Source organism: Colletotrichum truncatum (assembly GCF_014235925.2).
Source record: "Colletotrichum truncatum strain CMES1059 chromosome Unknown Contig_0004, whole genome shotgun sequence".
NCBI lineage: Eukaryota > Fungi > Ascomycota > Sordariomycetes > Glomerellales > Glomerellaceae > Colletotrichum > Colletotrichum truncatum.
The window spans coordinates 3,131,643-3,144,818 of NW_027222401.1; the positions used below are offsets into that span (position 1 = coordinate 3,131,643).

The 13,176-nt window shown below is 51.4% G+C and overlaps 4 protein-coding genes across 4 annotated transcripts; 2 read left to right on the top strand and 2 right to left on the bottom strand.

The window, feature by feature from the left end:
• Positions 1–615: 615 nt before the first annotated feature.
• Positions 616–3,295, bottom strand: CTRU02_207598 (osomolarity two-component response regulator ssk1; the record flags this gene model as incomplete). The annotated part of the gene is made up of 2 exons (XM_036727541.1): positions 616–810; positions 872–3,295. 2 exons carry the CDS (start codon positions 3,293–3,295, stop codon positions 616–618), a joined length of 2,619 nt encoding a protein of 872 aa, XP_036580907.1.
• Positions 3,296–4,928: 1,633 nt separating this feature from the next.
• Positions 4,929–5,667, top strand: CTRU02_207599 (coiled-coil domain-containing protein-like protein; the record flags this gene model as incomplete). Its single annotated transcript, XM_036727540.1, has 2 exons — positions 4,929–5,115; positions 5,216–5,667. 2 exons carry the CDS (start codon positions 4,929–4,931, stop codon positions 5,665–5,667), a joined length of 639 nt encoding a protein of 212 aa, XP_036580906.1.
• Positions 5,668–6,430: 763 nt separating this feature from the next.
• CTRU02_207601 (xylosidase arabinosidase) lies at positions 6,431–7,414 on the top strand (the record flags this gene model as incomplete). The annotated part of the gene is made up of 1 exon (XM_036727539.1): positions 6,431–7,414. The coding sequence occupies one exon, from the start codon at positions 6,431–6,433 to the stop codon at positions 7,412–7,414; it is 984 nt and encodes a 327-aa protein (XP_036580905.1).
• A 318-nt stretch (positions 7,415–7,732) lies between these two features.
• CTRU02_207600 (lipase) lies at positions 7,733–11,266 on the bottom strand (the record flags this gene model as incomplete). The annotated part of the gene is made up of 1 exon (XM_036727538.1): positions 7,733–11,266. One exon carries the CDS (start codon positions 11,264–11,266, stop codon positions 7,733–7,735), a length of 3,534 nt encoding a protein of 1,177 aa, XP_036580904.1.
• Positions 11,267–13,176: the final 1,910 nt, after the last annotated feature.

A 13,176-nucleotide genomic window follows, 5' to 3' on the forward strand; every position in this document is an offset into this window, starting at 1 on the left:
GCAGACCATGCGAATAGTCTCAGTGTGTTTCTTCTTCGAGTTGAACAAACATGGGCGTGTTTTTGGCATCATACTAAATTCACTGCGCCAAGATCTGTCTTATTAACTGCATGGTGGGACTTGAGTCTCTTTGTGTGGTACATGAGTGAAACTTACATGGTTGTGTTCATTTGCATTTATGTTGATTATTATTACTCTTTGTGTGCACGCTTTACATGGTATCAATCTGCGCCTTGTTTTCGTATATTCTTTTCCCAGTGAGGGGCATCCATTATTCCCATACTTGCCCCTACCCATTGAACTCCTTCAACAGACATGCCGATGGGAGTGAGTTCTTTTGGGTCCTTGCAGCTTCAATGTAAAGATGGGGGCGGCCTACACATAACACACAACGTGTCCTACATCTCATTATAGTGTACTCTTCAGGCTCAGTATGCTCTGGAGGAAGACGCAGGAAGCACTGCTGCTGGTGTTTGAAGTCCCGAGGCGAAGCCCGGATGAGGCATTCTTTCTGAAGCACATTGCGATAACGCAGAATCTTCAGCCAAGCTTCAAAGGTGGAGCTTCATGCTAGATGTATCGGCTGTTCAGTCAGTCAATGGCAGGAAACCCGCATCATGCTGGAACAGAAGTCATCGAAAGACGGTTCTTCTTCGCTTTCGTTTTCAGGGTAGCAGATTTCTTAGCTGCGTCGGTCTCGTCGTTTTGTTGAGAGAAGTCCTTCCACCTCCTCCAGCCGTCAAAGTCGATCAAGGCTTGCATGCAACCCCACTCCATGACTTTCCTTTCCAGCCAAACGAAGTTGACTGGCTGTAAGATATTGTTAGTGATGAGCTTCTTAGCGCTTTGGGATTTTGTGATGAGTAAGTACCTTGGTGAGAAAATCATTGCAGCCAGCAGCCAGTGCTTCATGTCTGTCACTCTGAAGGGAGCTGGCAGTCAAAGCAACTATGATGACAGGACTTTTGAATAACTCCATGTTGTGCAACCGATCTTTCTCTTCCAGTTCACCGCTCGTCAACTCCGGTACACTGGATGCTGACGAGGAGAAAACACCTATTGAGTTGACACGCTCCAGCCTCCGAATTTCTCTGGTAGCATCTAACCCATTCATGACAGGAAGTTGAATATCCATCAGGACGAGATGAAACCCACCCGTTCTCCACATGGAAACAGCATCGCGGCCATTGATAGCTGTCTTCCATCTCACTTTCAGGCGCTTGACAAACGCTTCCAGCAGCTTGAGGTTGATTGGGTTGTCTTCTACGATCAAAACGTTAATGGGAGGCACTCCGCCATTCAGTATACCGGCTGGCAGTGTTGGATGGTCCATGTTTTTCTTGGTCTTTTTGGGCCGAGAGCTTGCCGGACGTGGGGACGCTACCCTTGGTGGAGGAGTTGCCACTCTCTGCACCTGTTGGACTTCTGGAGCTGGAGGTGTCGGCAGCGGTGGAGCTGCCGGTGGAATAACCGACGGCTCTGATGTATTTGAGTGTGTCCTTGAGGGCGGGAGCCTGGGATGAAATGAGTGAGAGGGGTGGCTGGTGGTAGCAGCAGCAGCCGCCATCGACTGGGCATTGGCAGTGTTCAGTATTGTGGGTGACGACGTATGAGTTCTTCCTAAGCGCGGCCGTTCCGGTCGTTCTCTGTATGCACGGGACCGCGTGCCTCCTGGGGAGGGTATAGGGGGTATTTGGCCGGTGCCAAGTACAGCTATCGAGTGCGCATGGGGCATGTGTGCATGCGCAGTATGGACGGGATGTACAGGAACGGTGTTGACAGGAGGAATAACAGGAACGGGTAGATTGGGCGACGGGAGAGCTCCGACAGGAGGGAAATAGCCCTCGCCAGCCTCGGATGGTCTGCCGTCTTCAGTATAATAGACAGTGGTTGCATGTGGCGGGGCGCGAGGGGATGGTCTTGGGGTACGTCGACTGGGTATGTCGATGACCAGTGCCTCGTCAACGGTCTGACCACCGGGAAAGTATGCATCAAGAGTACGACCCATCGGCTCCTCTGGACCAAGAAGACGATCCTGCCTCTGCTCCCGTGGGCAGATGCGTAAGGTGAGGTCGGGGGAGTCAAAATGCCGACCAAGCGAGTTGGCGTATTTTCGCAGAATGAAGTCGCGCACGTCATCGACCAGATCATCCTCATTGATGGTAATAAGCGTAGGAGAGGCACCGGGGCGCCTAACCCAAACTTTTCGAGTGACCATGTTTCCGTTGATGGGAAGCAGCGACTCGGCGATGGAAGAGTCGACTTCGTGGTTCGCTTGCGCTGCGTCGAGCAAGGTGCGAATTAGGGTTGTTTGGCGGTTTGGGAGGAGGCTCTGTCGACGGGGAGGGCCGTCTGGACGAGGCGACAAAGGAGAAATCGGTATCAAGTTGGATGCAAGAGGCGTCGGGGTACCGATAGCATGATTAAGGGGATCAAGATGCTCGAGGTCGCGGCGATGAGCAAGATCGGCCTCGAGGACGACAGTAGGGGTCGCGCCAAATTTCGGTGGCAGCTGTTGCGGTACTAATTGCGACGACTGCAAGTCTTGCTCCTTCCTGGTGGGAGCGGAAAGCTGCGATAACGCTCCAGCGGGCAAAGTTTGGTCTTCGTTGATACTTGGGAGGTTGCTATTGGCAGCGGTCGTGGTAGTTGTAGAAGAATGCAGATCGTTTCCCGACGCTTCAAGCTCGCTAGCCAAGCGTTGGTCAGGCGTGGCAGGCGGCACTGAAGACGCCGAGTCAGCGTTGGGGTGTGGCTTGTGGGCGTCCGTTTCCATGTCTGGGTCAACTCTAGGGTTTCCAGGTCGATGTCCATGAGTAGTTCCGGTGGAATCGTCCGTTACAAAAAAAGTGTTGCTGCAAGGTGCGCGGCTGTCATTGCTGGGGCTGCTTTGGTCGCCATAGCATGGCTGCTGCTGCTGCTGTTCTGATTGCCGATGCGGCGATGGTGACGGTGGTAGTTCCTCATGATTGTCCTGGTCATGGGGTACATCGGCACGGGTAACCGTAATTGCCTGCAATCTCTGCTGCGATAGGTGGTCAACGCCTGGTTCAGGGCTGCTGGGGCATGGGGTTTGCGGCTGTGACTGGGGCTGAGGCTGGTGATGGGGCTGGTGCAGGTTGTGGTTTTGGGAGCTGGAGGCCGTTGCAGCTGCCGAGGATTGCCGCGTGAGACTGGTAGCGTCGGGCTGCGAGCTGTGGGCATCGCCGTTGGTCGATGCCAGAGATGGGGCAGCCGAGTTTCTTCTGGAAAATTTTGCCCGCAGACGAGCTCTAATGTCGCCAGCTGCACCCATAGGAGCTTACATTCGACGCGGGGGAAGGCGCGCGGCTGTCAGGGGAGGGATGTGGAGGAGGCAAGGAGGAGGTTAGGTAGGTAGGTAGGTGATTCGCGTGGTATCTTGCGTGTCGTGTCGTCTCGTGTCGCGTTGGGTGACGGGAGTGGGTGATTTATTTGGATCGGCCAGGTGGATTGGTTATCAACCTTTGATGGGAACGCAAGGTGATTGTTATCCCAAGGTGGGCTGGGATAGGCACTCTCTTGAAAATAGCAATCAGGCAAACTACCTTACGATAAGGCACGCAAAGGAATACTAGTCGGGATGGATACAAATGAACATCTTTGGCGTTGACTTTGGCAAAGAGAAAAACCAGCGGTATGGAAAGGCGAGGCAAGAAATGAGACAGGCAAAGAACAAAAACCGATAAGAAGCAAGGGATAGGAAGAGGTGGAAGAAAAAAGTGATAGAACGACGGGTTAGAGAAATAAATGTCCGCCTTAGTCCGGGGACAGCGGAAAGGATTATACACCACGGAAAGGGATAAAATGCAATTACCTTATTTATGTATACCCTGATTAAGTCCTGTGAATCAGAGGCATTATAAGGCATGGTGAGGTGCCTCAGCGGACATATGCCCATGTGGTTGTGTTCATTCAGCTCATGCTACCACTTACGCTCATGCCTAACCCAAGGGACCTTATGAGAGGGTGCTTCCAGTACGTGGGTAGGTTGAGGTGCACCTGTAGGTTAGTCATAGCCATGAAAGGAGTGGAATGGCGGAATGGCTGAGACGATGCGTTGGGTGGTGCTATTACTGCTAATTGCCTGGGTCGCAAACTGCTTTGTTGGCGCCCTGGACAGGGAATCGGGGGCAGCGTTAGCCCCTTAACCCCCTCCCTTCCCGGCCAAGCAAGTAATTACCGTGCATGGAAGAGAGCTGATGTCAATATCGGGCATAAATCCCGCTTTTCTTCTTCTTTCTGCCCCATGTATTTGACTGCGTGCTTAGCCGCCTAGTCACCTCCTCTTCCTATTTCCCATCAGCAGTCTCCCCGCAAGACCAAGTCACACAAAACTTAATAGCTTGAATGACAACAGCTTGAGTTTCGGTGCTTGCTCCTCAAGAGGGGGGTGCTGATACTAGATTGGCCTTGGAAGACATGAATACAGCGGGATGTTCTGTTTGTTTAGCTGCAGCATCTTTGTGAGCTACAGTGGCATTTCTTTCCCGTTGGGAACCTAAGGATAGGACGCCGCAGGCAAAGCACCACTAGATGTCATGTCGCTTCCCTCTGTCCCTTCATTCTTTTCTTCCTTCTTTTTCACTCTCTCTTTACGTCTTTCTTTCCTTCCTCTTATCCATAGTGTCTGTATTTGTCCACTCGTCATCTATACTCCTGAGTAAGGACCATGTGCCATTAGCAGATGCACTCGGCTGTTAGTTGTCCGGTTCTCGCTGAGCCTCCCTTGAAAGACTGTGCCCTGTACATGGTTGCATACCCAAGTAGGGGGTCAAGGTGGCTTGGCCCACATTTGAAAAAGACACTAGGAACGTGAACAATGGCATCGTCCACTTTTACGCATCGCTTCAACTGCGATTCGCAAGTCACCCTTTCCCCTACGCTTTTCTACAACTGCTGTCGCTATTATGACCCAGAACGCTTTATCCAGTATGCCTGCTTTCTCAGAACTGTCAAGCCCTCAGTACCAAAAACCGGTTCCACGGCCGCTGAAGTCACCAACAAAAACCAAAGACATTCGATCCCACAACCGTCGCCGTGAGTTTCTCAACAGGAACCCCAACTACTTCGAAAATCCCGATCATGAGCTTGCTGGTTTGTCCACCTCCTTCCCTTACATTCAAATTATTCAAATTGTTGAATCTTTCACACTCTGTTCTGTCCGTGCCGTGCAAATGCGCTGACCATTATTCAGATCCTTTGCGTTACGACGCTTTGGTGCGAAAATTCCAGACACTGGCTGAGCGAGAAGCTGCGAGCCGGACTAAAGCTTACTCTCGTGTCTTGGAAGAATCTCTAATGAGAGGGGAAGCTCGCCTAGCAGATTTGGTCAATTCATCGACCGATGGCGAGGCTCCTGGGCCGACCGAACTCGCTAAAGATTTTACCACGGAATCTGATTTGTCTACTGCCAAGACCAAAGAAGAGGGACTGGAGAGATGGATCGAGTTCTTAACAGAACGCTTTGTTCATGGCAAGGACAGTGACTTTGACTACAATCAGGTCGATAGCAATGACGAATATGACGCCATGGAAAGACGCGATGCCGAGGAAGCATGGTTTGATGCAGAAGATCCCAGCTGGGCTAGTGACGTTGCCAGTTCAGGAAAGCAAAAGCAAGGTGAAACTGGCATCCAGGATTTCTAAAGTGCCATAACCACCTGTTACAGCCACTCAGCCGAAAGCTGCTATCATTATAAAGACCTCCTGCACCAAATTATCGACGATGGGAGGACGTTACAAAAACGTGTATTCCAACATTTCGGCTAAACTCCCCCGGCATGAAGACCCGTTAGCTATTAAGAATCCCCGAGGTAGTACAGCCAAGAATGAGTATTGGTTTGATTGATATATTACGGGCACTTCCCCGCCGGCCCGTCGTCTTTCTGACGCAATACTGGCATATACATTCTACATTTCCCACTCTGCAAAACCGCAGTCATGTCAAGCCAATCCAGCTAGTTTAAAGCGCAATACCAACTAACAGCGTCTTGGTTATGTCCATTTGCTGTCATGTCGTTTGGGGTGGCCCGGTAAAGTTGGAGTGTGTCTTGGACTAGGACAGGGATGGGGTAAACCGGGAAAATGCGCTGGATAAATTCAACGAGCGCTGGCTAGTCGTCCCGTGTTCCACCTTGCCGGGCCAACATTCACTCACCATATCATCCGCATCCGCCATCGCATTTAGGTGGGGAGAGGGGTAGGTGGCATGTATATTTAACAGCTGTTTCTGCCTTCGGTCTCAAACTATTCACACAGGCAATCTAGGGTTCTCTTGTGTGCCCACGAACTTGTGAGAAACGCATACTCTCTATTCTCCATCTCACCCTACTCCAAAAGCAAGATCCAAAGCCCCCACACTCCACCCCCGCACCGCTCCCCTCTTGCTCCTCTTCTCCTCACTTTCACCATGGCGCCCCTCATCAACCACCTCTATACTGCTGACCCCTCAGCCCATGTCTTCAATGGCAAGATTTATATCTACCCCTCGCATGACCGAGAGACCGACATCAAGTTCAACGACAATGGCGATCAGTATGACATGGCAGACTACCACGTCTTCAGCACCTCATCGCTGGATCCTTTGGAGCCTATCGTCGACCATGGCGTCGTCCTGAAGACAGAGGATGTTCCGTGGGTTTCGAAGCAGCTTTGGGCTCCCGATGCTGCCTTTAAGAACGGCAAATACTATCTCTACTTCCCAGCTCGTGACAAGCAAGACATCTTCCGAATTGGTGTCGCCGTCTCGGACAAGCCTGAGGGCCCCTTTACTCCAGACCCTGAACCAATTCGGGGCAGCTACAGTATCGATCCGGCCAGCTTTGTAGACGACGACGGCCAAGGATACCTCTACTTTGGAGGCCTTTGGGGTGGTCAGTTGCAGTGTTATCAACAGGGAAACGATGTATTTGACCCCGAGTGGTTAGGTCCTAAGGAGCCCAGCGGTGAGGGAGCTTATGCGTTGGGTCCCCGTGTCGCTAAGCTCACCGACGACATGCATCAGTTTGATGGCGAGGTCCAGGAGATTCTGATCCTTGATCCGGAGACCAAGAAACCCATTCCAGCCGACGATCACGACCGCCGCTTCTTTGAAGCGGCCTGGGTGCACAAGAAGGACAACCTCTACTACTTTTCTTATTCTACTGGGGACACCCACTACCTCTGCTATGCAACGAGCGAAAACCCCTTGGGTCCTTTCACATATGGTGGACGCATTTTAGAGCCCGTGCTAGGGTGGACCACGCATCATTCCATAGTCGAGTTTAAGGGTCAGTGGTGGTTGTTCCACCACGACTGCGAGCTGAGTAATGGTGTAGACCACCTCAGATCCGTCAAAGTCAAGGAGATCTTTTACGACAAGGACGGCAAGATAACGACTGAAAAACCACAGTAGACCCTGAAACATGACATATGCATGGTTTGGATTGTTGCTTCTTGTATCCGTAGGAGTTGTACCAGGTATTCTACAACTGTAATGACAGCTAGGGCCAAAGACGCCGTTGGGCTCGCATTAGGTTAACGGGGTAACTCTCCACGCTTTGAATCATCCAGGTATCTGAAAAGGTGTGTCATACTACGGGGTATATAGAGTAGATGAACGGGTAATCTACCTCGCAAGGAAAGAAAAAAAGACTATCTAGGAGATTTGAAAGAAGAAAACCAAAAGGGACTTGACTAGTTGCGCGCAGCCCTTGTACTAGCTTTTTTACTTTCAACATGTTTCAACGACTCCAAAGCGCAGTTTGTTCAAAGCCTCCTCGTACTTTGCGGGACTATGGTCAATAAGCATGCTTGTGCCGAATCGGACCTCTCTGAACCTAGACTCAACGTCCCTTACATATTTAAGGACGATACGTTGGGCCGGCCGGCCAATGCCTTCCTCGTCAGATAGAAGAAATGCATCGCGTCTGAGAACTCTGGTGCACTCAACGATGAAGACCTCGCCCGGCGGAAGGAGTTTTAGGCTCATCATGTTGGAGCGCAAACTCGTCAGCGCCGATATACTCCACTTATCCTCATCAGAGGAGCCCGAGCGGCTACCATTCGTGTACCACTTATCTACCAGGCCAGATTGGAAAGCTTGCCATATTCTTTGTCTCACCTCGCCTCTATCTTCATGATTGTCGCTTTTAAAAGCGAGAGCGACAGCTTGAAAGTCATGCAGAACGCCCAAAGACAGAAACGGGACCAAGTCGCTACCGTGAACAACGCTAGTGACGAGACCTCGCGTCGCCTTCCGTAGAGATGGTGACATGGTCCCTGGTGGCCCGTAGGCATATACATGTATGGGTCGGCCCGAAGGCAAGCAAACATGCGTTGTATCGGTCTCTAGGAAGCGGCCGTCACCTAGGAGACGACGATGTGGTTCAGACGAAGTAACAAAACCTGTTCCTGTGGAAGAGGGCTCTGCAAGCATTGTGCCCAGTAATGCGGTAACTCCACCTCCCAGTGAATGACCACACAGTACCAGCCCGTAGTCACTGAACTCGTCCAAAGCCTCCTTAAGCGTATACAAGACGCGGCCATCGCCTCCGTATAGCAAGCGCCGTGCAGACGCATGAATGCCCTTATGGACCTTGTATGATTTACCCCTCCAGTATAGATTGTCATAGTCGCAGGCCATGTCAGCTAGGACGTCCTCAAAGCCAAGTGTTCCACGACACGCGAGAACAACTGCTTTAGATTCATGATCCAGAGAAATGTAGTGAACTAAAGGAACTCCAGTTCCAGTAGAGCCAGTGGTGTCAGAACCACCCTGATGATCGACAAAAGAAGCAAGAAGAATGCTTGTAGCCTCGGACTCCGTGTGATGAGCGAATGATCGAATTTCATGGTGGGTGTCATCCAGAGCGCGTAAGATAGGCATCTCTTTAGAAATGCCCATGAACTTGAGAAAATTCGACCCGTATGATGCCGAAGAGAAACGCATATACCGCGTTACATTCCGAAGTAGATGAAATGCTGGAAAGACACCGTCAACAGTTCCGGCCCTTCTCAAAGTGTCAATAGCTTCCGAATCGGTGTAAGCACTCTTCTGGTAATAGGAGGAAAGAACCAAAGAAGTTTGGGAGCCCGTCGTAGCAATGCTATAGAGGCTCGGTGTGTTCACATGCGAACGTGCCTTGCGAGCCTTCATGGGCGATGACGGTTTCTGTTCGCTCATGTCTTTCTCCGATCTTGACTTAGGTATACCACTTTGACCCTGGCCATCTCGACGGCCGTAACCTGGGGAATGTGGCCTGTATCCTTCAATTGCGTGAAAAGAATATGTATCCGTCTGTGATACCATTGAATCTCGCCGACGCTCGTGGACAGATATGTAACTAGCCCGTGAGGAGCTGCGAGGGACAGGAGAAGGGACGTCATAATTACGGCCTCGAGAGTTGGATGCAACAGTCGGTCCCATAGCCCTGCTCTGGGACGTGCGGCTAGGCTGGGCTACCGCACGCGTTGCCCTTGCAGATGGACCGGATTTCACTGTTGATTTCACCTTTCCAGTGATATGTTGGTTTCCAGAGCCTGTTGCATCCCGGCTAAACAAGTTGGAAATGTTAGAGTTGGTGCCCCTCTTCAGCGCTTGCCTAATACCACCCTTCTTCTCTGCAGGCTTATCAGCTGATTTGCCAGCAGACACAGGCTCATTTTTCACTCTCTTTGAGGACGATTTGTTCTCGGAGTAAGACGTGGCAGCAGCTTCCTGCCGAGGCTTTACTGGCAGGGGCGCTAGAGGGGCACGCTGTCGCTTCTGATTAGGAGCGTTCTCGGGGTTTTGTTTCGGCGCTGGAATTTGAGAAGCACGACTACTAGACGTAGTCGAAGGGAGACCAGAGCCGGTTTTGGTGCGGCGAGGAGTTGAGGTGGGCGTCGTCCCTGGCGTCGATATGGTGGGAGGACTTCGTGACAGCACAGGTTTGGGAGGTGCAGGCGGAGGGTCCTCAAACTCATACTCCCGGTCACAATCGTCCGACTCTTCGGCATAGTCCACGACCTCCGTTTCTCCAAATCCCTGCATTGGCTCCTCAAACCCTCGGTACGTTGTGCTCCGTTGCTTGCTCTTGTCCACTCTATAAACAACACGGTATGTCGGGACATCATTAGGAGTCGATGTCTGGCATGTCAGCTGCTCCGCCTGTTGCTCAGTTGATGGCAGGACCTCGCGTTCGACGACTTCGACGCCTGGGGGAGGTGTTACAACGGGTGGCTCGGGGCCGGTAAAGTCGACGGTGATCATCTTCCTGGTCAGCGTGGTCGTGGAGATTGATACACTCGTGTCGGACGGTAGTGATTGCATAATTTGGTGCTTGAGTCGAATTTCCGGTAGGTTTTCATCTTCCTCGTCTTCGCTCGTATTCTGGTCTCCATGGTGCTCGAGAGCGGCCAGCACATTTGGGCTCGTCTGATCACCAGGCATGGACACCAGTATACCTGGGCCTTTGCTCTTGTAGCGACCTTTGTGTACTCCGTATAGGCTGTTTTCGTGAACATCCACCCGTTCACCGTCGTTAAGTACGACGACATCCCAAACAATTTCCTCGAAACCCAGACGCCTGTTTTCCTCCTCAAGAAAGCGACGGCATTTTCGCTGCAGGTATGCCAAGGCGCATAAGCCCATCACAAGATCAACAACACCAACTCTTTCGCCCTCAACCCCAGTTGCCGGGTTCTGAAACTCACGACGAATTAAAGTGATGATACTCGCAATTGCGCGCGACGAGTCGGTAGAACCGAAAAATTGGTCAAGCGATGACAATAGGAGCTGTGAAACCTCAGACACAACTGAGAAGGTAGTACCTGTCATCTGGAACCCGGTCGTGGTCCAGAAAACAATCTGGGACATGGCGTGGTGAAGATGTTCTAAACTTCTCTCTAGAACAGTCTCGGCGTCTGCTCTAGACAGCTCGCTGTTGGATCGGGTGAGCATGTCCTTTCCAGCCCTGCTAAGGACGCCCTCAAGTATACCGCGGCCCAGCTCCAAGCTAGAAAGGGTGGTGAACTTGGCGGCATCAAAACCATAGGAGCTGATGAGAGTGCCGACGCGGATTGCGAGACATGTCGAGCGGGTGGCAAGACTGACAGCCTTTGCAAAAGGGGCTGGAAGCACAGTCCGGCCCTGCTGGGGTTCGAGAGGGACGTGAACCAAATAATGGGAAGACTCATCCAACTCGTCGTCCGAATCCATGGTTTCTGACATCAGTGCTGCTGGCGTCGCCAGTGCGAATGCGGGTGCGGAGGTGGGAGCTCGCATGCGAAGGCACAGGGCATCGAGGAAAGAGAAACAATACCGGGCCACAGGGTTCAGGATGTTAAAGTGTCTATAACGACAGAGGTGTTACAAACATATGACACTTAGAGCCCTGCTGCAACTCCGAAGTAATATGTAGTTGGAGAACGAGGTAGAAAGAAAAGGAGCAAAGGCTTCAGAGGAGGGGGGATACCAAACAAAAGACAGGAGGGCCCCAGGCTAAGGAGAGGCGTTAGCCAGATGACAGGGGGAAAATAACGAAGAGGTACGACGAGTCGAAGTGAAGTGAAGTAACCCGGGAAAGGGGAAGAGGCAGGCCGGACGCCAGTGGCAACATTTACACACTCCTCAGCCAGATCGAAAAAAGAGAAATGGGCCAAGAAGAGAAAGGCAGAAGAGCAGGCCTAAATAGGTAAGGTAGGGGGATTCTAAAAGGGGGGGAAAAACACAATACAACAAGGAGTCGTATACACGACCTCGGGACACAAGTATGGTCAGATAGCCAACAAGTAAGTAAAGGTCTGAAGAATAAGAAGGCAACGTGCTCTTTGCCCCGAAATGTTTCGATGGAGGTGGTGTGGTGTGTTTGTACGGGGACGGGGGGCAAGGAACAGACAAAAATTACTACCCAGTAAATTGTGTTGACCATCTCCCGATCGCTGGGTTGAGGTGTTGAGCCGCTGCCGCGCCAGGGCTCCAATAGGAGTAGGTGTGACGTTTGGAGGATGCAGCATGTGATTGCATTGTGTGGGTGATGTTCATGCGCGACGGCGGCGAATGCAACTGGGGACGGCGCTGGGGACGGCGGCATTGGGGCTTGTGTGCGGAGGGATGACATGGCTCTGGACTGGTAAGAGAGCCGGTATACATTAGTCCTTCTATCATGTACCTGGGGTATTCCATGGTTGCGGCATACCCTACAGCTATCTTCAGTATATGTACTAGACTACAGCATATCCCGCATGACACTCCTAGGGCACATCTTGGGACGGAAGGGATAGACTTTGGAATTAGTTGATTATGGGACTTTTTTCTTTTTCTTTTTTCAACATGCCCAACTTGAGCACCTTCCACTAGAGCCGGTTTTTTGCTTCAAACCGGCTTTAGCGCAGGCCTAAGCCTCGATTTAGAGGGAAGGCCAAACCCACGCTTAACTTGCCATTAGGCCACGAGTGTATGTTGTTGTGAGGCGATGGCCGTTGGAAACCCAAAGTGTTGGTTGATTGGTACACTATTATTCTACTTACGTTATTGCTCTTAACGATTCGGCGTGTTTGGTTCGATGCAAGTACCCTTTATGTTATATCGAGGAACCCTTTTTTTTTTTTTTTTTTTTTTTGGCCAGCCCCGCGTTTTCTCCCGTTTCCAACAGGGAGCCCATCCACTGACATGGAAGTAAGGTGCGACAATGGTGGAAAGTAACTTGGAAGCCTCAGCTGAAACCTGTGTCTTGTTGGTACCTTCTTCAAAGGCACGCCGGAGAGCCAGGCAGCGCCTTATCTTTTTAGTGAGACCAGCTTTCATTCGAACAGGAGGGTGTGTGGCGCTCCATGCTTGCAAGAAAAGCCTAGCCAGTGCAAGTCGTCATTTGCGGTCATTTGATGTTGCAGCATACCGCCACATTCTTGGGGCGCATGGCTCTATCATACAGGTCCTTGAAGTGAACACAGGACAAACAACGGGCGCTCGCTACTGAAGCACACTACCCTTACAAACCCGAAGCTGTGGTATTCCGTACAAGTAAAATGCCGCAACTGCACCAATCTGAAGTAGCTTGCTTACTTCTCTATTGCCGGCACAGACGAATTTAGGTTTCCCCTTTTATTAGTACATCTTCCTGTCGTTTCCAACCCATGCCACAAATCTTTACTAGGCGAAGAGAGGAGGGCAGGATGGGCGACGCTTGGCTGCCT